Below are 26,056 nucleotides of genomic sequence, written 5' to 3'. Positions count from 1 at the left end.
CAAAAACAGTACTTCTGTCTTGTCAGGATTCAACCCCAATCTGTTAGCCGCCATCCATCCAATATTGGTAAGTTAAAGTGTCTGGTCACAGAAAAGAGCACAGATATACTGGGCATAATGGAAACTTGGTGGAATGGAGACAACCAGTGGGACATTGTTCTCTCTGGACACAAACTATAAAGGGGGGAATAGGGAAGGGCATATTAAGAGGTGGTGTTACTCTGTACATCAAAGAGAATATTTAACTGAGGAGGTGATATTGGGCATGAGTAATTTAGTACGGAGGAACTACTATGGTCTCCTTGACCAAAAGGCTCAAGGTGATCTTGGAATGAGGAATCAATTAAATTGCAGCATCTCACAGCAATTCTGCAAAATATATACCAGGTACAGTATAGGCCCGAATATAAGCCACACCCACAAATAAGCTGCACCTTCAAAAGTCAAGGAGGGAACAGAAAAAAGGACAATACCTGAATATAAGCCACTCCCTTATAATTGGGTTACAGGCTGCGGTTGGTAGAATTATAACTCCAAGCCAATTTAAGCCTTTGATCTCTAAGCCCACAAAAGTTACTGTACAATCGCTAAAATTGCAAATCGCTATTTAATTGCTACAATTCCACAGGCACTCTCACCCATAAATGGCAAATGAACAGTCTCCAGCTCGCAAATCAGCAAGAAAACATTTTTTGTTCCGTTTTACCGTATGCCTGTTTCAGCAGGGATATCGTAAAAGCCACTTTTTGTAAGGTCACGGATTTAAGCCACACTTTAACTTTTCACGGTCGGAATTTGGAAAAAAAAAGTGCAGCCCCCCACATCTTCTTTTTGTCCTGTCTGGTGTGTTTGTGTGTCTGTTATCAAGTGTGAGTGGGGTGAAGTATTATATACAGTCAAACCTCGGTCGTCGAACATAATCCGTTCCGGAAGACTGTTTGGCTTCCGAAACGTCTGGCAAGCGAGGGGCAGCTTCCGACTGGTTGCAAGAACTTCTTGCACTCAAGTGGAAACCGTATCGGACGTTTGGGTTCCAAAAAACATTAGAAAACTGGAACACTTACTTCTGGATTTTCAGCGTTCGGGAGCAGAAACGTACGATAACAGAGGTGTTTGGGACCCAAAGTTTGACTGTAATGATCTGAGAACATGTGAATATCTGCATTAAGGGGAACGGTTACAGGACTGTGACTTCACGTTGTAACTTGATGAAACTTATAAACAGCAAAAAAGAAGAGTTAGTGGTTAACAACCCATGTGCAGATTCTACTTGAGACTATTTATTTCAATGGGGGATTTTAGAATGCACTATAAAATTATGTATTACGGGAATATTCACTTTAAGGCAGTGGTGTCCAAACATTTTCAAAGAGGGCCAGATTTGATGAAGTGAAGGGCCATGAGGGCCGACCAAAGTTGTTGACCTTTTTTAGGATTGAAATTGTTCAGCTTTTTCCCCCCCCATAGTTGTTCAACTTTTTCTAAGATTGAAGTTGTTGAGCTTTTTTTAGGGTTGAAACATGCCTGCTTTAAGGAGATAGCTTCAACTCAAAGATTCAGCTATAGGAGCACAAGTAACTTCTGTTTCTGCAAAGGAATTGCCACTCTCCCCCATCCCATTTAACCTCCACCTCTGAAATTGTCTCAAGATCAGTGTCTGCAAATGTGCGAGAAGAGAATCAGTACCAAGCGCATTCTATTCATAGAACAGGATCACTGGATCTGAAGTACTATTTACAAACATGATTTTCATGCCAATAGGCTAATCACACCTATTACTCACGGTGAATGAGATACCAAAATAAAGGGAGATATACACAAATTACTACTGTCTGATGTGCACAGGCAAAAGATGAGAAGACAGAAATAAAATTTAATAAATACAATGACCTGGAAACATTGAAATCCAGTAGCTGAATAAGAAAGCAGGCAACGTGTTCTTATGATGAGAAGCACCTCCTCCAATCATAGTTTTATGAAAAAGGTTGCTAGCAATACTACTAATAAATCAATATGAATGTGATTTGATATAATTTTATCCCCTTTAATATAATACGAATTTTCTATGTGGTTTTTCCTCTGAAACTAGTTTCAGTAAGTACTACAATCTTTTTATGCTCAGCAACAATCAGAATTAACAAAGGCAACAAGTAAATACAAAGAAATGGACAGGAGGTAGTTAAGTACCGGAAAAAGGCAATTTCCCCTGAGAAAAATAAATGTAATGGACAAATAATTTCCTTATATTAAAATCAGTAATAATTAAAAACACAAGTGTTCTGACAATGCCCAAAAGTTTCACTTTATCTAGTCAATATTTTAACATCCTACCAGTAATCTTGATGAAATAAGTAGAGACATTCCACACAGAATTTATATTATTTCTGCATCAATTAGACAGGCTCAGTCCCACTTAAGTGAATGTACTTAAGTGTGCATAACTGAGTGCAGGATCATATTAAATTACAACTTGCACATTAAGAATAGCATTTCAAAAATTTTAGAGACAAAACAAAATAAGGAGCTTTGTTTAACTGTCAGGAACTGCTCCAGTTTTTACTTTAAAAACTATAACGCATGAAATGATCTTCCTAGCAGATTCATCAGCCAGCAAAATGATAAACCCACTGTACCATATATAATCAATGTTCATATAGCTATATAGTTGAAGGTTAATTTTAATGAGCTCTTGCATTTCATATTGATCAGCTTTTACCACCATACAGCTAAAATGTAACCACATGCATGCCATGCTACTCTAACAGCAGACAATGCCACATGATGAGTTTCTTTGAAATACTTGAAATAAGTCATATTAATAAATTAATTCTTATTCTAGAATGTAAGAATTACACAACGGGGGCAGTAGTAGTCTCACTCCAAAGGCTTAGCATTCAACTTTGGGTATCGGCCAAACAGTTTTAAACCAATGCTCGGAGGCAGTGGTTTAACTGATCTGGTTAAAAAGGATAAAACTGAATCCAGAGCAAGTTCTCTTTAACTGTTCTGAATAAGATTAGCAGCATAAAGTGCCCATGGGTTGTATTTCCCACCTTGGGAAGCAGGTGTTACTCAGGAGCAGCTTTTATCGCCATTATGTGTCTACGAAGGCTACACCCCTTCCTGTAGAGAGGGATTTTGATGCACCCATCTGTGCTTTCATACCCTTTAGAGCAATCTACTGTAATGCACTTTATGCGTGACTCGGATTGTCTTGTACGTCCATCTAGCACAAAACGCCACTAACGGCTCCTGTTGGATACAGGGCAGCAGGAACACAATTCATCCTATTCTACAGCAACTGCACTGGCTGTTAGCTTCCTGGCTCAATTCAAGCAGCGAGTTATTCCCCTTGAAATCTTCAATGCCCTGGGACACATATTCTTTGAAAACAAATTCTCCCCATGTTAACCCAGTTCCTATATACGGTCTCTAAGTCAGACCCTGCTCTAAATACGCACCCCCCCCCATGCTCCCAAGATTAGGGAACAACTCATCTGAAGTGATATAGTTCTTACAGCTTTTCAGAGAGGACACAAAATTGACCTGCTCCAAAGAGATGTTGAGCAGGCATTTCTAGTTCTGTGCCTGCTGCTATTGAGTAACTTTTAAAAAGGATGTCATTAGCTGAGACTTTTTATTAGCATTAGCAGCATTGTTTACAAAGTGAGATACAAACAGTCCACGTTGAACCTTAAGTTCTAAATATATTTTAACTTAGGCACCTTCCTATTTAGGGTGCTAAGTGTTACATTATTATAAGACGGTCTTTAGCAGGTTTCTAATATATATTTGTAGATATATGTTTCACCACCAGTTACTTTCAGATGCGGAGCCACTTTGGAAATAGCAGAGATCAAATATGGCAGCCCTTTTGTATTTGAACTTTTCCGTGTCATATGTGAGAATGCACACAGCGATGTTTCTGTGGGTTTTGATGACAAGGAATACATTTGTAAACATTAAATAGGGTTTAATGATATACATTTTTAAAGGAAGTGTTTCTAATGAATACGCCATTACTGTCCAATTCTCATATTTACCAAATAGTGCGGGTCCTGATTATCTCAGGAAATGGGCCAACCTTCCCACCAGTTATCGGACATGAATAAGTTTAAAGATTAATGATTTGCAATGGGTCTATTCTGAGTAGGACTTAGTTAAACAGAAGCCCAAATGTAGAAATGATTTCTACAATGCTGCAAAAGAACTGCTTTTCACAATTTTCATTTCCCCCTTAGCTTATTTCATGTAGAACATCAATTGAAATGTGCTTCCACATGACACTTAGCTATGGCCTTAAGCAAACCTTCTGGTGACAACTTTAGAGTAGACATGTTTACTATCAAGCTATAATGGTGGTTATGATTTTTGTGTTTGTATAAGACAGTCTTTACAAATATTTTAACATTATTCTATGAGGCTCTTTATTCTACATTGACAATACTCATGCATGCGCACTACTAGCCAAAAAGTAGCTCCAAGGTCCATTTGGCATCAGGTGTGAAAATACCACAATTCATGACCTATGTCGTGTTGCACTCAAATAGCTCTGAGAGGAAATCTAAGTTCAGTCTATTTTATTATTAAAATTGGATTAAAGCTGAACTTTAGCACAATGGCATTAATATAGCAAATCACCCTTTTACAACTATGCAACACCACAAAAAAGTTTCCAAATGGATTTCATATACCAACAGACTATATGAACAGCTGATCACCCAGTTGCTTTGCCTCATCAATTCAGCTAACTCTAATTTATACATTCAAGTAGAGAACAAGCATGGTATTTTTAGTCTAAAGAAAGTTTCATTTAGAAACTTTATGCAGTCCATTTCACATGTTTGGGTGTGCAGAATTTTATTTTTTTGTTTCAACAGCAGAAGACTTGTACATCTGATGTTCTCTTTAGCTTTGTCTGCATTAGGCATTCAATATATTTATCTGATAAGGAATGCAATTCAAATATATGGAATAAAGTGCTGTATAACTCAATGACCTCGAAAATACACACAGAAGTTTTGAGAAATTGTTAAGGGTAAATATGCATCTGAATACATTATAGATCAAAGTATGGGTGGTTAAATTTACTTTCCTGGTTGCGATATTCCAGGTTCTGAGGCAAAAAAAACACAGCTGAAAAGTCTTTCCTGTAGTATGTGTATTTCATTTGTTTTTCTAAAGGCGTATGTGCTGTTGTTGTTGTTTTTTCTATTCTCCCTTGTAGCGAGGGGGTCTTTTTTCTTTAAAAGCAAGAAGACCTTCAATTCTGTCTTTTGTTGGAATAGTCTAGAATGAACAAAAATCATTCTCAGTGCCCACATTTAAAGTTAAGTCTCATTTTCACGCACCTTCACCCTCTAGAGCTGTCAAGTTCAATTCATAATATGCATTCAGAAAGCTAAGGAAACCTGCAGCTGTTATAAATCAATCACAATTCTCTGTAGTCACTCTTTTGCTGATTTAAACCAGTGGAAGGGCTAGCACATTGAGAGCAGTTCCCAATATGCTTTTTCTACACTAAGATTATCTTGATGAAGGAACATGCAAACACTTATTTTGCCATAAGCGTGAAGGCCGAGAAATGGCTTCCTAAATCTGGTACCTGCTGCAAAGTTAAGAACTTTCATGACTGTGAAATTTTCCAGACTTGACACAGAATGAGTTTACCTAAAAGAAGCTGATTTTGGCTCAACCCAGTACAAGCAAAAGTTAGCCTCATTACTGAGCTCAGTTTAGGGGTAAATCTGCATGCATGGTAAAGATGACAATGCCAGACTGCTATGGAATGAAAGAAGAACTCTGGCCAAGAAACTCCAGCTCGTGACTGAAGTAAGCCTGAATGTATATTCTAGGGGTGCGCTCTGGCCAAAAAATTCAGATCTGTACCTGTCACTTTAGAATGCAGCCTAAGTCACTCTGTGCTCAGTCTATATTCCCAGTCGCTCTGTGCTCTGTCTGATTCAAGTCATATTTTACATATGAAGCACCTTCTTCATTGAGATAAAAGTTCTGTTTCCCACCATGGAGAGCAAAAAACAACTATGACATTTCCCCCTTCTGACAGATGTTAACCTGCCAAATGCATCAAATTTCATGGTGTGAGAGTAGGGCTCTTGTGCCTTTGACCAGAAAGAAATTCAACTATTTTAATCTTATTCTAGTACAGAATGTTTCACCTACATACACCCTGTCAGACAGCTTGTTACTTGTCTGTGACTCTTGATTTATTTTTGGCCTCCACCCCACCTGCAAGACAGAATAAAAACTGTCCAATCTAATTTCTAGGTCCAATCTAATTTCTAGGCCCAGAAAATCCTGGTGACCATGCTAGCTGGGGAAGTAAGGTGTCCAGCAACACTTGAGGTGCACCATGTTGCCCAACCCAGCTTTAGTAACTTATGGGAATATTTACCATTCGTTTTAACAGGGAGACACTAAGTGTGTGATGCATCCATTCAGCATAATGCATAAACAATGTATCTATTATTCTCACAAAAATATTGAATGCTTGACAGGTATTTCCAGATCTGAATTAACAAACATTAGCACTATCAATGGTAAAAGTAAACTTTATATTAGGCCTATGATAATGAAAATGCAAGTCACTGACTACTTACATTTAGAAATGGAGAAATACTTACAATCTTTGACACAGGTGGATTTTTTTTTCATTTTGGGGTTTTGTTTTTTTGCACAAATTTGAGGTACATACCTGAGCATAACAAGCTTCCTCAATTGCTAAACCGGTTAGCAGGTCCACCTATGAAACCGATACATGAAATGTAGTAAAAAGATTTTTACACCATAATCACTGCTGGTGACATTTAAAAAACAAATTCTCAGAAAAAAGTAACAAAAGTAACTATCTTGAGAAACATTTCTACAGTATCTTAGGTCCAAATTTCATGTTTACATACTAGTTTGCACATACCAGGCTTTGGCATATTTGATCATCATTGCAGGGTGATATTTTCCTTCAGCATTTTACTATGTTGAAATTGCACAAGTGGGTATGGAAAATTGGCTAATTTGAGTGAAGCTAAACATTTGATCCTGTGTTCTGGTTATTTTTATGATCCTACATTATGTCTACTACATCCAATTTGGAGGTAAAATTGGTAAATTCAGTATTATTTTACAAAAACAGAAACTGTATTAGAAAAGCCCAGTGCCTGTCCAAGTCCTGGCAAGAGCGCATGGAATCTCAGGCACCCACACAGGGTCTGTGTCCCTTTGGAGAATGGAAGACACAACAGAGACAGTTGCGCTTTAAGAAATACGGCTTTATCCACATATTTACACCTTCAGTCTGCATGGAGGGGGTCCAGATCTTACATGGCCCAAAACATTGCAGGCAGTCCTTCCTTCTCCCTCGCCAAGATGGATCTCCCCCTTCTTCCCTTCTTCTTCCCAATAGCCCCTTGCCCTCTGCCAGAGCAGTTACCCTGATAACCTTTCAAATCTCCAGTCTCTGGTCACACCTTGTCTTGTAAATGACTCACAATGGTTCTCTTAACAGCCCTAGTCTGACTAGGCTACCCAGGAATTCCTTTGCAGCTTATATTTTCTCTTCATATTACAAATAGTTCCAAATCCTAGCATTTATTAATTTTAGAGTTTAGGGGGACACCCCCCCCCTTCTATAAATAAGGTTACCAGGCGTCCCCGTTTCCCAGGGACAGTCCCCAGATTTACAGCTTTCTTAGCATTCACATGTACGTAACAATAAATGTCTCCGTATTCATTGAAAGAAATCTGGTAACCTTAAAGGTAAAGGGACCCCTGACCATTAGGTCCAGTCGTGGCCGACTCTGGGGTTGCGGTGCTCATCTTGCTTTATTGGCCGAGGGAGCCGGCGTACAACTTCCGGGTCATGTGGCTAGCATGACTAAGCTGCTTCTGGAGAACCAGAGCAGCACACGGAAATGCTGTTTACCTTCCCGCCGGAGCAGTACCTATTTATCTACTTGCACTTTGACGTGCTTTCGAACTGCTAGGCTGGCAGGAGCAGGGACCGAGTAACGGGAGCTCACCCTGTTGCGGGGATTTGAACCGCCGACCTTCTGATTGGCAAGTCCTAGGCTCTGTGGTTTAACCCACAGTGCCACCCGCGTCCCTCTGGTAACCTTACTATAACAATATAATGAAAACCTGAGCCCAGCAGTCCAGTGTTTATGAACAGGTACCGCACAAAGGTAAGTGAAAGACAGTGAAATGTAATGCAGCAAGAAGCAGTCTCCATTTAGACCCAGGGATATTTAAAAAGCAGTTTAGGAAATCAATTTGTGGGTTTTGGTTTCAAGAAAATCTTACAAATAACTGTGCTGAGCACATAAATGTGTGTTTATGCACCGCAACATGATATCCCAAAAGACTTTGGAATAGAGTTCTTTTCATAGGTACCTTTATTTTAGATTTATTAAAAACTACTTTCTGTGAAAGGTAAGATAATGCTGCTACTTGGTGTTAATTCTTTTAATTTTTTATAATAGTTTTTATTAAATTGCCAATTTTACATTTCCAAATAAACATTTTACAAACTTTAAAAAAGCCAATGACTTCCCTTCTTCTCTTTCCTTGGTTCGTTTTACATATCATACATCCCTGCATATTTTACTATAACCATTCAAAATCAGTTTTCCACTTTTACAGCCATCAAAAATTATTTACTCTGTTGAATTTATCTTAGTGCTGCCAGCGTTTTCAGCTGTATAGTTATTTTCCATGTATTCAATAAATGTTTCCCAGTCTTCTTGAAATGTATCTTCTTCTTGCTCTCTTATTCTATATGTTAAGTCTGCAAGTCGTGCATATTCTGTCAACTTAAGTTGCCTATCCTCTTATTTGGGACCTCGCTCACTTTCCATTTGGGGGCTAACAAAACAAGAGCCACAGTTGTTGCATACATAAATAACCTTTTCTGACACCCAGGAACTTCAGTCTGGGTTACCCCCAACAAAAAGGAGTCTGGTTAAAACTGAAGGCTGAAGATAGCTGCATGTCAAAATTTGCCGCCAATCCCCAGGGTATGTGTGTGCAGGTCAGAATTAAAGTTGCTGCGAAGGTGGGCAGCGAGGAAGTGCCAAAACCTTCCATTCCAATGGACGTCAGAGACAATAAGCAACGCCCGCCAAAGAAAAATGATGGGAGAAGAAGTTTCAAAGGAAATGTTTGGCATACTTCCCTACCACTAATGCACTTGAAACAATTTCCCCACATCTGCTTTAATCAACATCAGATTGGGCTTCTGTCACATCTACTTTACCCAGTAATATAACTATAAGATTCCAGAGTTTGCTTTTTTCCTCTTTCATTCTGTGTCATGTCTATATTGCAAGCATGAGATCAGAGATCATCTTGCTTTTTATTTATCTGGAAGCTGTTCTGGAAGCCTTTTTTTTGCTGAAGAGCTGGGTAAAATAAATGTTTTAAATAACTAAACTGAGATAGCAGGCACGAACATGTTCTCTTACCTCCATTCCTTGATTGATGGCCAGTTTTGCAACTCTCATTGCTACTGGTCCCTAAAATTAAAAATATATTCAATTTAAGTTTTCCACATACAAAGGAGGATTTGTAATAAAAGAAAAATAGCTTAATGGCTCACTTTAGCATTCTCAGAATCTGATAGTAGTATTGATTACTGTGAGAAGAGCCAGATTTTCACTACTCTGCTAGACGTTTGGGAAAACCCCACAGAACACAAGCACATTTTGGGGTAAGGGTTTGGGACCTCATAATTTTGGCATCCTGAGCTCAACAGTTCTACGTACTGGTTGTGTCTGCTGTTCAAGGAAGTGCTTTTTTATATCTCATGCCAGAGCACTGTATGAGGAAAATGAAACTAAATCCAAATATGATTTTCTGCCTGAAGGATAGTTTATACAAGCTCTTGAAAACATAAGAGCTGTAAGAACTGCTATCAAACATACCAATTTAACATTGCACAAACTCTTCCAATAGTGTTTCCACAACCATTATAACATATATAGCTTAACACTCCTTCAGTAGTATTTGAAAACCTGTCTAGAGGTTGGCAATGGGATGGGACTGCATTCTCTTTGAAAAATCAAGTTCAGTGGTACTTTGGTTCTCGAATTTAATCCGTTCCGGGAGTCCATTCGACTCCCTAAACGGTTCAAAAACCAAGGCGTGGCTTCTGATTGGCTGCAGGAGCTTCCTGCACTCAATCGGAAGCTTCAGAAGTCGCATCGGATGTTCGGCTTCTGAAAAACGTTCGCAAACCGGAACACTCACTTCTGGATTTGTGGTGTTCAGGAGCCAATTTGTTCGAGAGCCAAGCCATTCGACTACCAAGGTACCACTGTACTCAGCTTCAGAGTTCTTCTGGACTCAGCACCATTGGTGGATGCTGGTGACTGCAAATGCCTTTTACTAGCTTGGGATATGACTCTAACTAGAAAAGGAGGAGGACTTTGCCTCAAATACTCATGCCCAGCTTACCTCCAAACATGACTACTGTATTGTGCTTTATGTGGGGCTACCTTTAAATACACTTCCTTTGGTACAGAATGCAGCCAGCTGAAGGCTTTGCAAGGCAAAGTGTTTGGTTCATTGGTTACCTGTTCACTTTGGAGCCCAATTTCATGTATTGGAATTGTTGGTCAAATACCTGATTGGCACCTGATAACCTACCTGTCATCATTGCAAATTAGATCAGCAGGCACGAGAGACAGGACCTTTTGTATGGTGGCCCAGTATCTGTGGAATTCCTCCCAGAAGCTTTATGTTTGGCTCTTTCCCTATTTAAATGGACTCCGGCTTTTCAATTTTGACGTGTGTTTAGATAGGGCAGGAAAGTAAGTTGCTGCTGTTAAAGTATTTAATTGGTTTAATCTGGATTGTTAAACTGGACTAGTCTGTATTTTATGCTGCTAGTTAAGCTCAAACACATACTGTTTTGTATTTGAATTGCTTTTATCATACAGCTTGTGAGTTGTGAGGCTATTTACTCTGAAAAGTGGCATAAATATCCTGAAATTTAAAAAAAGGAAGTGAAAATTTATTTAGTTTTAAAACTAAACACTCATAAATTACAAGTGTATTAATCATTTCTATTATCTTGTAACTATCTTTCTTATTCTGGTTACATTTAGTGCATAACATTCTATGAATCTCAAACGTCATTCTCACATAATTTCCCCCAATGTGTTCTTTCCATACATGATCTGAGCTACTCTTTGATCAAGTGGGCATGTTCCATGCCGTAACCTCCTATTTTCAGTTACTTTCAGCATTCATAGTACCTTAGCATGGTGCACTGCATGCCTTTTTAGATTGCACAAGTTTGCCGCGATAGCAAAGTTTCACTAAACACTATCAGACAGGAAGGAGCATAAAGCAAGCCACAGATTTGGAAAGTACTTCCTACAACCAGCATTAGCTGGACTCAAGTGTAACTGCTTGTCTCAGTGGGACAAAAGCTGTTAGATGTACTCATTACAGATCCAGGTTATTCTACAAATGCTTTTGAGTACACTGGTTGATTGATACAGTTGGACAAATACAGCAAACAATGGCTTGGTTTGCACATCATGGTAAGCCAAACTATGGTCTATCACAACACACAAACTTACAGGCTCCCAGGAAGAAGCTTGCAGCCACTTTGCTCGTCCAATTTTTACTTCCATGACATGCTGAGTGGTTTGGTTTAGCATGCTGTTTTTAACCTCAGCTTGTGGTTAAGCTCTCTCCTCGATAACCACAAGCTATAGATCAAAACAGGTTACGACCGTATTGGACAAACAGAAGAAACTGGAAAATGTCGGAATACTATCAAATGAACCCTTTACTTTGCTTTCAGCATTGGCAAAGCATTACTAAGGTGACGTAAAGAGCAACTACCATTATTTGAATTGTGAATGGGATGTATCTGGTGGAAAACAACTGGTAGATATAGCAAAATTGATAATGCAGAGGAATCCTTAAATGTGCTCTCTTGAGTCATGTGAATTATAGTAGAATTTTCAACCACAATGCCATTCTGTACAGCAAGACCAGAAAGTAACGAAATAGACAATTCATTATAAATATGTATAAAATACATTTTTTAAAGAATATGTAAAGCTACATACCTAAACACATTTACATGCATGCAAATCCCATCAGTTAATGGAATTTGCTTGTGTTTAGAATTTGAGCCTCCAATTACAAAGTGCCTGTTCAATACTTTTTGTTCATGCAGAGAATCTGTAGATTTTAGTTTGGAAAACTGAATAGGAAATTCTAGAGACAAAGAAATAACAAAAAATTGCCATAGTGAGAATTCTACTGACAGCCTCATAGAAACAAACACGGCTAGGCATGGATAACATGCATGGAAGGTTTAAACATAACAGTAATCTTTAAAATTTAGCCTTAAACTTTGTAAAAGTTACAACAAACAAAAATACATATGGATTTAAAACACAGGTATAATAATGGCAGAAGGAGGAAATGCTTAAGAAAGTTCTCAAGTAGTACCATGAGGAACTGATAAATCTGGGCTTCTATTTGTTTAATAATTATGGTATTTAATTATAGTTTGTAGCAATCACGTTTTTAGCTTTTCCCCAGTTCTTTTCTCCACTCCACTTCAATGAAAAGTAATTGCTCATTTAAACAACTATCTCAATTTGGATTGTACCTGAGGTAAAAATTCTTTTGCCAGAGCTAACGCCTTTCTATAAGCAGCATCTCCTGCGTCATTCTGTTCCACAGCGTGACCGACTAATCCTATTGATTTTGCTTCTTCACCATCAACTACACGTGCAGAAAAGATAAGTTCTTTTGCCAAAGATACTCCAATTGTGCGTGGTAGCCTTTGCGTCCCTCCTGTGGTTTAGGAAAAACAAGAGAGGAAGTGCAAACGTTGATTCTGCAGTAATTTAGCTTAACCAAGTATTGCCACTAACAAACATTTATACCCCACATCGGCCACTATAAGGGTTATCAGAATGGCGTACAATAATTAAAAGGAACCCAGCTACACATTACACTTAACTGGCCAAACTTCATCTGTCCACTTAAACCAGCCAACAGGTACCTGCTCTCAGATTTCCAAAAATACTTAAAATATACAAAAATCTGTGAAACAGGCGCAGCTTGCAGTCTAGACTATTGTTACCTATACAGGAACAAGAAGCTGAAAATCATGTTGTTCTGTCAAAATGGTAAATGAGCCTTTATATTACTGGAAACAAAATATATTTGCAATGGAAGGAGGCCTCCCTAGAACGGTATGCATAATAATTCTTGAAATTTCCAAGGGGAGGAATTTTAAGTACAGAAATCATTGGTGATGTTGCAGGTCATTTGAACCTGGTTCAAAAGCAATCTTCACAGGTTCAGAAGACCTGCCTCATGGCCTGAGTACACACAGCATATGCTTGATCTCTTCAAGGATTCTGTCTACGCTCTCAGTCTGAACAAACGAAGAAGTATCCAACAAAATGGGCACGATGCCCCTATGACACCAACCAGAAGCAAATCAGCATTCGAAGAGAAGCTCAAGCCAATGGAATCTTTAGCCACAAAATCTCCTAGCCTCATTCTTGAATCTCCCTATATGTGTGGAATGGCAGTGCCCAGCTCTTCTATCAGGTCACAACTACCCAGCAACCAACATCCTAGTACAGATTTTTTTTTAAAGAAAGCAAACAAAATACAAAGAAACTGATGTGGTACCAGAATAAATACCTATGGATTAATTCACCTATTCACTTTTAATACATTAAGCAGCTCTCTCATCAATAATTAAGAGAAACACAGAAGCTGGTATTTGGCCCAACAGATACAGGTGCAAATTCTAGTTATTATTAAGCAACAGGCCAGTAAGCCTTCTAAAGAGTCATATCAGCTTCAATCAAGCACAATCTGATAGTGTATCTGCTGCATGATCTGCAGTGATAATGTACAAAAAGTGTGTACTTCCTGCCAACCGCAATCAGAAAAAGGAAGTTACACCCAGTATATAAAGTAACTACTTAGAATAGACAATCCATCAAGATATTGCAGATGAGTACTGTTAATTTTTTAATAGTGCGACATTACTGAATGGAATAGGAAGGCTATATTTCTTTAAAACAATGCTACTTTATTTTTAAACCTAAAAGTGCAAGTTTCCAATTGTGGCAAACATTTCTATTGCCCCAGCATGACAATTACGTTTCCACTAATTCTTAATCCACTAAATAGTCAATTAGGATAAGTCAGTATGGAAATAAAAGAAGCAGTGGACATTCAAATCCTCTGCACCATTGCCATTTAGAGGTTGGGGGATTATTACTGTTTAGTTCCATCTCAAGAAACAATGGAGGTGGAGAATAATCTTTTAACTGTAACTGACTCAGCAATTAGTCAAATATTTACTCCAACATCCCTCAACATTCTCACCATTTTAAACTTCTTTCCTTCCTCCCAGAACAGCGCAGGTTGGGGAAACAGGACCCAAAAACCCCATAATATTCACTTGTGGCTTGGAAACTGGTACCAAGCACGCTGCAAACTCCTCTCTTCTTTTCATTCCTTTTTTTCCTGCAGAGCAGAAAGCACTTTTGCAGACTAGGACAGTCCCACATTCTTCCAGTTCCTGTAGCACCTCCATGGCAGTTCTCAGGTGGGAGTTCTGATGGACGCACTCCCAGCCCAGATTGTGGCAAATCCTTTAGTAAGGTTTGCAATCTTGCAGTCACTGTAGAGTTCGTACTGACACTGGAAAGTCCTAGAGTAGGCAGACAGATTTTTAGGGCAGGGTGGCTAACCTGTGTCCCTCCAGCTGTTGCTGAACCACAATCCTATCACTCCTGAGTATTGGCCATGCTGGCTGGGGCGACAAGCGTTGTAATTCAGCAACAAATGGAAAGCCACTGGTTAACCACTCCCCAGCCACTCTGGTCTAAGGGAAGCCTTACGCTTTTGTGTATGTAGGAAGATACTGACATCTGGGCACTCAACTCTTTCACAAGTCTGGGCTCCACCATGCTAATTTTCACCAAATACGTATATGAACAGTTTTTAAGCACCTCAAATTATTCTCCATGAAAGTAAACCTAAATCTAACCCTGACCAGAAGTTAAGGCACATTAAGGAGAAAAGCACAGTAGGGCATACAACTAAAGACAGCTATTCAAAAATAAATGCAAAGTTAAAGCAGTACAGTGGTACCTCGGGTTACATACGCTTCAGGTTACAGACTCCACCAACCCAGAAATAGGGCTTCAGGTTAAGAACTTTGCTTCAGGATGAGAACAGAAATCGTGCTCCGGCGGCGCGGCAGCAGCAGGAGACCCCATTAGCTAAAGTGGTGCTTCAGGTTAAGAACAGTTTCAGGTTAAGTACGGACCTCTGGAACGAATTAAGTACTTAACCTGAGGTACCATTGTACAAGTTATAATTCAAGTAAAGAGTACAACTATGAAATTCGTAGCTACGGAATAAACAACATATTGTATTTCTTCTACTCATAGTACCAGTATGTCATAGTTGCGATGCCCCCTTGCCTCAGCACCCAAAGCAGCGGAACCAGTACTGCTGCTCTAAATCCACCTCTGATATGTACCATGCTAATTAATACAATGAGTGGTGAGGAACTCAAGGCAATTCCACAAGGTAGGTTGTGTTCAATACAGTATTCTGTTCAATACAGTATTCTGTTCAATACAGTGGTGCCTCGCAAGATGAAATTAATCCGTTCCGCGAGTCTCTTCGTCTTGCGGTTTTTTCGTCTTGCGAAGCACGGCTATTAGCGGCTTAGCGGCTATTAACGGCTTAGCGGCTTTAAGAAAAAGGAAACAAACTCGCAAGACGTTTCGTCTTGCGAAGCAAGCCCATAGGGAAATTCGTCTTGCGGAACGACTCAAAAAACGGAAAACTCTTTCGTCTTGCGCGTTTTTCGTCTTGCGAGGCATTCGTCTTGCGAGGTACCACTGTACAGTATTGTGTAATTTATGGCTTTCCAACCACTCTTAATACTGCATCTATACGTTTAAAAAAGCATCAAGAACACTTTCCCAAGATAAATATAGTGAGAGCATAAATCTTATGCATCACTAACAATAATTTTGCTCTAATCAAGCAGCTAGCTGCTTTTTATAAGCTGCCATAAGAATGATTCTTTCATGAGACTCAAATACCCTATGTAGAGTATACAAAGATGGAATATAATCAGCTAACAAGACGACTATTTCCAGACATGTAGCAATGATGGACTGCAATTAGTAACAGGCCAATGGTTAAATTATTTCTAGGGCACTTGGTGTTATGTTCATGAAATAAGAAGTGGCCTTGCTGCCAGTGCATCATTATTTCTATGACTGTGTGTTTTGACCACCAAATAAATCTCATAGTTTGGACCAGCGCCCCAAACCAGTGACCTACTTTCAATGGGGTGGGAAAAGAACGGAAAATCGTTCTATGAGAGTAGATTAGCTGAAAGTCTTCATGTAGCAGAATACTAGCATCCTGTAAGCAGCTGTTGAACCACACACACACACACAAAAGCTTTCTATTCTGATTTTTCACTTAGAAAAAGCTATTTTATACTATTTTCACATTCCAATACATAGCCTCAAAAATCAATGATTCAAATTTTTACTTTTAGGGACAATAACTTGTTTAAAATATTTTTCTATAATCCAATTTTGGAGTCAAACTAAACCCATTTTTTAAAAAGCACAAAAATTGCTTTACTTTATTAAACTGAGAAAAAGTTTTAGAAAATAATAATTAAGTCTGCTGTTCTCAAGACATCTGTGGGAATAGCATGGTGAATAATATGAACACAGGCATCTGTCCATAATGACAGATCTGCGAACATTAAGGAATAACATATCATTTAAGAGATGCTGCTGATATAATTCAACCAGAAACAAGTCCTACTAGCTGGTCTTACTTTACTCAAGAAATTGACATTTACTAGTATACAGATAAGCACACAGCAGTTTGAAAAATGTTTCACTTTACTTTTTACACAATCAAATGTGTACAAATAAACCCTTCTTCAGAGGTAGGGGTTAATCTAACAAAAGCTTCACAATCAGGATGTCACAAATATTACCTTGGCTTGCCATCAAGCCTCCAAATGTAGTTTCCACCAATTGCTTCCCATCACTCCCACCCCCGCCATCATCTGCCATGTGCATAGGTTGGGTGGAGTTGGGGCTTCCTTTCATTTGGGAGGTAGAAAAGACTATCAATAGGAACAAATCATTATGTTTCTTACTCCCCCCCCAAAAAAAATCTCAGCAAATGCACATTAAGAGCCTGCCTTTCTCCCAAATCCCCCAGCATGCACAGAGGCTAAATTCTTTCACATTTGGTTTAAGAGTAGTACATGAAGACTTCTGCTGTATCTTACCTACTCTAACCACAGTGCAAGCAAGAGTTTGGAAAAGGAAATACCGTATTTTTCGCTCTATAAGACGCACCAGACCACAAGACGCACCTAGTTTTTGGAGGAGGAAAACAAGAAAAAAAATATTCTGAATCTCAAAAGCCAGAACAGCAAGAGGGATCGCTGCGCAGTGAAAGCAGCAATCCCTCTTGCTGTTCTGGCTTCTGGGATAGCTGTGCAGCCTGCATTTGCTCCATAAGACGCACACACATTTCCCCTTACTCTTTAGGAGGAAAAAAGTGAGTCTTATAGAGCAAAAAATACGGTATATACTGCCAGATGTCCTTATTGCCAGAAGGCCAGAGGCATTTACAGATTAACAGTCTCTCACTTACAAAGTACAACTCATATCTAAAAGCTTTTCTAGATAATGTATTTAAAATATTTATATACCACTTTTCTATAAATATATATATACAAAGTGGTTTACAACTTCAGCATATATTGACCCTAGTTCACACATACCAAGTGACAGATCAAAATACTATGCATTAGATTAGGCTTTGAAAACCAAGATTTTAATATTGTTCTCCAATATTCATATTGTGTCTCTGATGCATCATCTCTAGAAATATTTATCAAGTGAATTAAAAAGAGATTCATTTGAATTAAGTCTTATTTTAACTACTTCTTTAAAAAAAGGATGTACAAACCACAGTTCTCTGTAATTTACAGAAGCAGAACTAATCCACCTGTTTCTATTAACAATGTGCATACTTAGTTTAATTACTTGGAAAGCAGGGTGGCTGTTCAAACATCTGCTTTCTACACTATTAACAATTTCCCTGGAGGCTATTTATTTAAAAAGAAACATAAAATAATTATTACCTAATATTTTAAATTCAAACAAAACCAAATATTCAGCAGACTGACAAAGCTGAGAAACAACATTTTATTGCAAAAATAAGCCCTTATATAAATCTCAGATTCTGATGCCAGAATCTACAGTTAGTTGGATCTTGCACAGAAATATGCAAACTTCAATTTGATAATACAGATTTTTGTTATTATCTGAAAATGAAAAATTAAGATCTCAAACTCTTCATCGGTCAGGTTGATAAATGTAAAATGCCACACACTTCAGTTGTAGTAGAGAAGAGAAATGTTTCCAAATTTTTCTACATAAACAACAGAAGCGCACGCGCGCTCTCTCTCTCTCTCTCTCTCTTTCTCTTACATTTAGCCAATAAAACTAAACAGGATTATAACTGACTTAATGCTTCTTCAAACTATAGTAAGATGACAATAGTCAGTGATTCTATAAAACACCTGGCACCACAGCTTTAATATTGACAACAATTAGCTACCAGTGATGGACATCAATGAAGCCAAAGGGAATAATAATCAGAAAAACACAGAACCCTGATAAGTGCTTACATGCCCATGATTCCACTGATCATCTCTCTCTAGTGAATTTCCATTCTTCACTTCAAAATCTAGTTCTCCTTCCCCCTAAAACTGATCTAAATATAAAGAATTTTCATCTACAACATCTTATGGGAGCAGGTGGCGCTGTGGTCTAAACCACTGAGCCTCTTGGGCTTGCCAATCAGAAGGTTGACGGTTCGAATCCAAGCAACCGGGATGTTAAAAGAATGTGTGATAAAAACTTAACTTATCCTGGGGCCGAACAGCACTTCCTAAGCATCACTCTCTGGAAATGACCATCTGAGTAGGCCCCGGACCACCATAAAGCAGTGCCACCCAGCCCTAACTCAGCCAACTGCTCCAGAAAGATACCCTCGTTGTATCGAAAGCTGTTGAGAGGCAGAGGAAAATTAACAGGGACACATATTCCCTGTCTTTCTCCCAACATAGGTCATCCTATGAGGTGACCAAACAGTTTCTGTGTAAAATGTAAGCTGATTTCTAAAACCTTGCTTAAACACCCCAGAGATAGTTTCGATGTGTTTCAAAGGATATTAAAAGAAATACATTTTAATTTTTAAAAGGTTTAATTTACCAACAAAACCAAAGACACATATAACAACCGAAGCTTATTATATTACTATGAGAAGATTTCATACCTGCACCAGGAATGATAGCTAACTTCGTTTCAACAAGACCCATTTTTGCAGAAGTAGCTTAAAACAAACAAACAAATAAACAGACCAATGTTAGTTCTTATAAAATTTGCATGTGGCTTTAGAAAAAAGAAGCCTATATGAAATAAGCGGTTGATGCACTGAATCTGCTTTTTTAAAAAAAGTATTTAAAGAAGCATTTATATATTTTTATGTATAAAAAATTACAGCGAAGGGACCTGCCTGATATCAATAGGCAGGAACTTCCTAATATGCATACATTACACCACGCTGAATAAATATGCTTGTAAGTTGGAACCGTCTTGTGAAATACACCTTTTCTTTTCTTTTTAAACATCAGTGATGTTTCTGTGTGAAAGATGGAGGGCTGCAGAACCAACAGACAGGATGTATTTTGTTCATTAGTTCAGGCTTCTTCAATACAATAAACAGAAAGAGTGCAATCCCATATATACGTACAACTACTCAGGATTGTTTGGACTAGAGGACAATATGTATAGCAAGCTAGAAGGCAGATCTGCTTGACAAGTGAACCAAGTGAAACACATATGACATGGGCAGGATGCAGAAGACTAGCTAACAGGACAGTAATAATCTCCATCATAAGAGAGAAGCATGGTTATGTATTTTGTATCCTATTCAGGATCTGTTAAGAGAAGAGTGTTTGCCATAATCTTTTGGCAGCCAGTGTGACATGTTAAAAGTAGGTTAACTTTAAATCCCCACCCAGCTGTAATGATGACTAGGTAGCCTTGAGCAACACATTGCTTCTCAACCTAATCTACTTTCAAATTATAGTTGTGAGAAGCGGAGGGGAAGAAATCTCTTTAATAAATAAAAGTGTGTGTGAATAAAATGGGACAATCCCACTTATTCTGTGCTCCTTGAGAGGAAGAGTGGGATCCAGATGTGATTCTGGTAATTCTATTATTCTTGAATAGTATAAAGGGGCAGGATCAGTGATTATATTTTAAAAAGTCAAGGGATACGCCTTAATGATTATATTTGTAGTCTTCCCTAATCTGCAAGTTTAGAGCAGTTTATAGAACTGTCTAAGAACCAAGTATCTCTAATTGTTATTAAAGGACTTACAATCAGCTAATTATAAAAGGAAACAAAAGAAGGCAAAACAATGAAAGGAGTACAGGTAACTCACAACTTACACTTATTTAACATATGCACTTGCAGTTTTATGTGCGTTGCCAAAAAAGTATATATATTTTAATGATGAAAAAATGGTATGCCAGGGGGATGAAGAAAGGGACCATTTTTAGCTGGTGAAGCAGGAACAGCTGGCAATGTTGGTGCTGTTTTCAGTGTTCTTTCTCCTCTCAAGAATTACAGGGAAACACTAAGAGCACTTTCACCTTAATCTTGTGCATGCCTACTCAGAAACAAGCCCCAAGTAGTTCAATGGAACTTATTCCATGTACAGGACTGCAGTCTCATTGGGTTTCCCCCCACAACTAAGTAATATGTGGCAATTCAGGTAGACAACTGCCTGGGAAAGGCTTTCCAGCCAGCATCTTATGCTGAAATGCTATAACCTCTTATATGGGAATTAGTCCAATTGAATTCAGTGGGACTTATTCCCATATAGACATATACAGGATTGCATCATTAAGCCTGCCCCCTTATTCTCTAACTAGCTTGTTACCTACAGTGCCAAAGTTACCAACCACATGCTCTCCAAATAGTAAGAACCAAATCAAAGTGCAACCTTTACCAAAGCGAGAGAAAAACGCTAAGCTTAAGAACTGCGTCATCTTAATGTTCAAAATTACGTAAAATTAATTCAGTATTGAAAAAACAAGCTCTCCTTGGTAACAATTAAACAAACCTCCTACAATATTGAGTGTTAACTGTAAAAAAAGAGAAAGCCTTACCTGCCACTCTTATGTCACAGGCTAAAGCTAATTCTAGGCCGCCACCTAATGCAATGCCATCTATTGCAGCAATAGTTGGTACTGGAAGGTTAGCTGAAAGGTAAAACAACAATTAACAAAACAAAGATATGGAATTATTTGCATAATGCACTTCATTCATCCCCCAAGGCAATTTTTTCATAACACAAAGTTGATTCAGTGAAAAAATGTTTCTGTAGGCAAATTATGCAGCCTGTTTTTTCTATACAGTATCTCAATTGTAATCTAAACTCTGACCACAAAGACATTCAGAATCCTAACAGCAACGCAACACTGAATGGTAGGATGATTTCAAACTTCAAGGTAAGTGAACGTGCAGTATTCAGTTGACTCTGCTTTTCACCATAATAAGCAACAGCTGCAACTACAGAAGGATGATCAGTTTGTTTCCAGTCTGTGTCAGTTTCGCACATGTTCATTCATAAGTTCATCGCATCCCATTTCAGCATCAAACTGCCTTTGTTTAAAAACTACACAAAATTTGCATTATTTCATGATACAAATCTTGATACTTTTTAAAGAAAAGAACTGTATCATAAAGTTCGGAGATATGTAAAAACCAAAGGAAAAAAATGTTCCAATCTGCCATATATCCAGGAAGAGTAAATCATGTCAGCTCACTTCAAAATCCAGAACAAACAAAATCCTTGAGCATTCCTATGAAACAGTTGCTGGATCTGTTAATACACTGGTGAGGATGTAACTGAGAAGTTGCCTACTTGTAACATAGGAGAGGCTACATAGCCAAATCCCAAGGTTTGCAAAAATAGTTTGTTAATAATGGTCTCTTAAAAATCGAAGTTGGTAAAGCCAGCTACTATTGATTTTATATTGTTACTGGAAAAACCATGACTTTGAGCTGAAAAGAATAACTTCCTTCGCGATTTAATTTCACAAAAACTTGGGTTTGCTCCTTTAGGTGGGGAAGAGGACAAAACTTAGCTTGTTCAGTAAACTCACAATACATAATCATTCATTTAAAAAAGATAAATGAATTATATTTTAAATTAGAAGCAGCAGTAAATCAAAGTCATGTCTGGAAAACAGTCCAATGTTCCATGACAGATTTCAATCTGTTAAGTATTTTACAGTGTTAATCCTCATTGATAGAAATATTTCACAAAAGGGAGTATATTCGCAATCCAGTACTACTCACCTTATTTTTTAAGTTAGATACACACACACACACACACACACAGAGAGAGAGACTATTAACAAAGGAATGTTTCTACAGTCACAGCTAGCTGCCTTTACACATTCAACCACATCCTGTGCATCAGCAGGAGAGGTTAAAACTGATCCAAATAATCAGGAAATTGAAATCTCAAACTGACACTATGTACAGCAAATTTTACCCTCTGGTTGGGCACAATCATTTAGAGCAGTGGTGGCCAAACTTGGCCCTCCAGCTGTTTTGGGACTGCAACTCCCATCATCCCTAGCTTACAGGACCAGTGGTCAGGGATGATGGGTATTGTAGTCCCAAAACAGCTGGTGGGCCAAATTTGGCCATCACTGATTTAGAGTACAGTGGTACCTCGGGTTACAGACGCTTCAGGTTACAGACTCCGCTAACCCAGAAATAGTACCTCGGGTTAAGAACTTTACTTCAGGATGAGAACAGAAATCACACGGTGGTGGCGCGGCGGCAGTGGGAGGCCCCATTAGCTAAAGTGGTACTTCAGGTTAAGAACGGTTTCAGGTTAAGAACAGACCTTCAGAACGAATTAAGTTCTTAACCCGAGGTACCATTGTATATAGAAATGTTAGCCAGTCTGTGTGAGGGTAGTTGAAATCACCCATTACTACAATGTTTCGTTTTGGGGATGCTTCCTTGAATTCATTCTTCATCTCAAGATCTCTCTGAGCATTTTGATCAGAGGCACAGCAATAGCACATTTCCAGTACTAAATTACTCTTGGGGCTAGGTATGATTTTGCGGGGAGTCTGACCCTTTTGGCTTTTCTAGCTTCTTGGACTCAATGCTCTCTCTGACACACAAAGCTACATACCGTATATACTCGAGTATAAGCAGACTTTTTCAGCACATTTTTTATGCTGAAAAAGCCCCCCTCGGCTTATACTCGAGTGAGGTTGGTGGCAGTGGAGGAGGGATGAGCGGCCCAAAAGGAGCCCTTTCTCGCCACTAGTCCCGCCCCCGCCTGCCTCTCACAAGGGCAGCAGGCACAGGAGCCGCAGTTGGGAGAGGCGCTGCGCTCTTGCGAGCGGCAGAGTTGGCGGCGGAGGGACCAGCGGCCCGAAAAGAGCCTTTTCAGGCTGCTCCTTCCTTCTCCTCCACCTTTTCCTCTGTCAGCGGAACGAGCAGCCCAAAAGCAGCCCTTTGGGGCCCCTTGTTCTTCCTCCACTGCTGCTGCCACCACCAGGTTTTTTGGTGTGGTGAACCGGCTTATACTCGAGTCCGTAAGTTTTCCCAGTTTTTTGTGCTAAAATTAGGTGCCTCGGCTTATATTCTGGTCAGCTTATACTTAAGTATATACGGTAATCTCCAGTACGTCCTTCTCTGTCCTTCCTATAGAGTTTATATCAAGAGATAACTGTGTCCCACAGGTTTTCTCCATTTCACCAGTTTTCCATTAAACCCACTACATTAATGCCATTCTCTAAGACCAAGCACATGCCTTGGCGGCTTCTAGCATTTTAATCTGTGCTGCTTTGGCCCGCTTGAATTGCTGTCCTGTGTCCCAGCACTTACAATGCCTAGTTCTCCGCCATCCCCGTTTATTTTTCATCATTTTTAACATCCCTAATATTTTAAGGTGTCAATAATTTTCCTTTAAAACCCACATCCAAGTTGATCATGGCTGCTGTTTTGACTTATTTATACTAACTGCAGGACTGATCTGAGGAATTATTTCTCCAGAGGTTCAAATAAGCAATGTTTCCTCACTGGATATTGTAAACAGAATGATCTATTAATGTTCTGTTTTACCAGGTACTTTTAACATTAAGTGCAGACCTGCATCAGTAATGGAAATCTCAATGCAGAAAATGAAAGTGGACAATTAGTCTTGGTGTTCCTGTGCGGCAAAGAGCGCCTCTCTAATTTTAGAGTAAAAAGCAATACCAAAAATAGCAGGCTTTGATATTTTACCCCAGTCTCAGTGTCCAGGATCTATAGTTTCCAGCTCAGTACAAAATGCTTATTTTTATATCAAAGTGATGTTTAGCAAAACACCAGTATTTTAACAAGAAATAAAATCAAGTATCAATGCAGGGAAAACACAAAATAGCAAACAATTGTAAGATATTGATTGTTGGAAAATGCTTGGATCTTAAGTATTCAAAGGCTGCATTCTGACAATCATATATTGACTTAACAAGCCTAGGTATGAATTAGCCTTCTTGCTATATACACAGCCCATTCTCCTTTCACACAAGTGAGTAGAACAAGCCAAGATGTTTTCTGGAGTTTTCCATTTTGTCTGAATTAGAAAACAATGTTAACAGCTTCAGATCAAGAATAGTAAATGATAGTTTGAAGTTGGCTTAATATTCTGGTTTGTTCCAAAACAGGAAACTATAGTTTATTGCTTGCTTGCTCCTCTATCAAGCAAAGGAGTTTACAGCCAAAAGCCTCGCTCCTATCTCCAGTTATTAAGCAGACATGGTCATCCAAACTCACTCAGTAATTTCCATCATTTATGAACAGTAGAATAGTGGATGCAGACTCAATTTTTTAAAAAAGACATACGAAATCTAACAGCTTACTTTTAATAGCAATTAAACAACAAATACACAATCTAGAGAAGTGATGCATGGACAAGAACCAACTCTGTTGACGTAAAAAGTCAACATCTTACTGCAACATTTGAAATATTTTTCCAACAGGAGTGCTATAATTTAGAGTACTAGTGACTAACAATCCTTCATAAAAACCCAAGCTATTTGGTATACTTTTTAGTACAGTTTAAGGCATAAAGTATTATTATTATTATTATTATTATTATTATTATTAAAATTTATATACCACCCTATAGCTGCAGTTCTCAGGGATGTTCACAAGATAAAATTACAATATAAAAAGACAAAATACATAATCAAAAATAAACAGAAACTGCCAAAGAACCCCCCCAAAATACATAAAAACTATTTTTTAAAAAATAATAATTAAAAAACACAATTAAAAAGCAGTTTAAAAGAATGTATACTGTTACCAAGGTTTTCTGGTTTGCTGTCATTTTAAATACACTCCTTAACACCTCATCTTTTAAGCCTTGCTTTGTAAGCAACTGCAAAGCAAGTACTTATCCAGCAGAACAGAGGAAGTGAACAGTGAACTAGCTATCAAACAGGAGGTGAATTTACCACTGTTCCCTACGGGGTTGTAAGAACTCCAGAAATATGCAAATATATCTACACACAGTCAGCATAAGTATACGCTTTTATATGGTCACAGAATAGTCCTGGTGAGAATACTGTCAAGAAAGTATTGTCTGTTCCAGTAAGATAATTGCCAGTCAGTAGAATTAGTAAAGCTTTATGACTACATCCAGAGTTTGCACACAAAACTCCCGAAGAAAGCCTAGGATGCGGTCCTAGGATCTCTCTTCAATTTAAAAAATGGAACCTGCCTATACTTTTCTACTATGACCTAATTATCTTTTGGTGGGAAACTCAGAGTATCACAGATTATATTCTATTCCTTTGTCTCGGTCAGCCTTCCTTTTCTA

At 38.5% G+C, this 26,056-nt stretch overlaps 1 protein-coding gene and 1 long non-coding RNA gene across 4 annotated transcripts in view; one reads left to right on the top strand and one right to left on the bottom strand.

Annotated features, from left to right (window-relative positions):
- Positions 1-5: 5 nt before the first annotated feature.
- LOC308458500 lies at positions 6-5,133 on the top strand. The gene is made up of 2 exons (XR_013977489.1): positions 6-269; positions 321-5,133. It is a non-coding gene; the product is annotated as an uncharacterized lncRNA (long non-coding RNA).
- Positions 4,564-26,056, bottom strand: part of AUH (AU RNA binding methylglutaconyl-CoA hydratase) — a 29,551-nt gene continuing 8,058 nt past the window's right edge. For 2 of the 3 annotated variants that reach the window (XM_080973045.1, XM_080973046.1), the window contains 6 exons: positions 21,327-21,419; positions 19,423-19,479; positions 12,650-12,837; positions 9,477-9,527; positions 6,716-6,763; positions 4,564-5,289 (listed from right to left, as the gene is read on the bottom strand). In XM_080973045.1, coding sequence (XP_080829171.1) covers positions 5,212-5,289; positions 6,716-6,763; positions 9,477-9,527; positions 12,650-12,837; positions 19,423-19,479; positions 21,327-21,419 — 515 coding nt within the window. In that variant the 3' untranslated portion in view covers positions 4,564-5,211. Of the gene's footprint in view, positions 5,290-6,715; positions 6,764-9,476; positions 9,528-12,098; positions 12,250-12,649; positions 12,838-19,422; positions 19,480-21,326; positions 21,420-26,056 lie in introns of those variants that run through there. The other variant, XR_013977199.1, reaches the window with a different exon arrangement.

This window comes from Podarcis pityusensis (genome assembly GCF_964106645.2).
Source record: "Podarcis pityusensis genome assembly, chromosome: 11".
Taxonomy (NCBI): Eukaryota; Metazoa; Chordata; class Lepidosauria; order Squamata; family Lacertidae; genus Podarcis; species Podarcis pityusensis.
The sequence above is the reverse complement of the archived record's forward strand: the minus strand, read 5'-3'. Positions and strand labels throughout refer to the sequence as shown.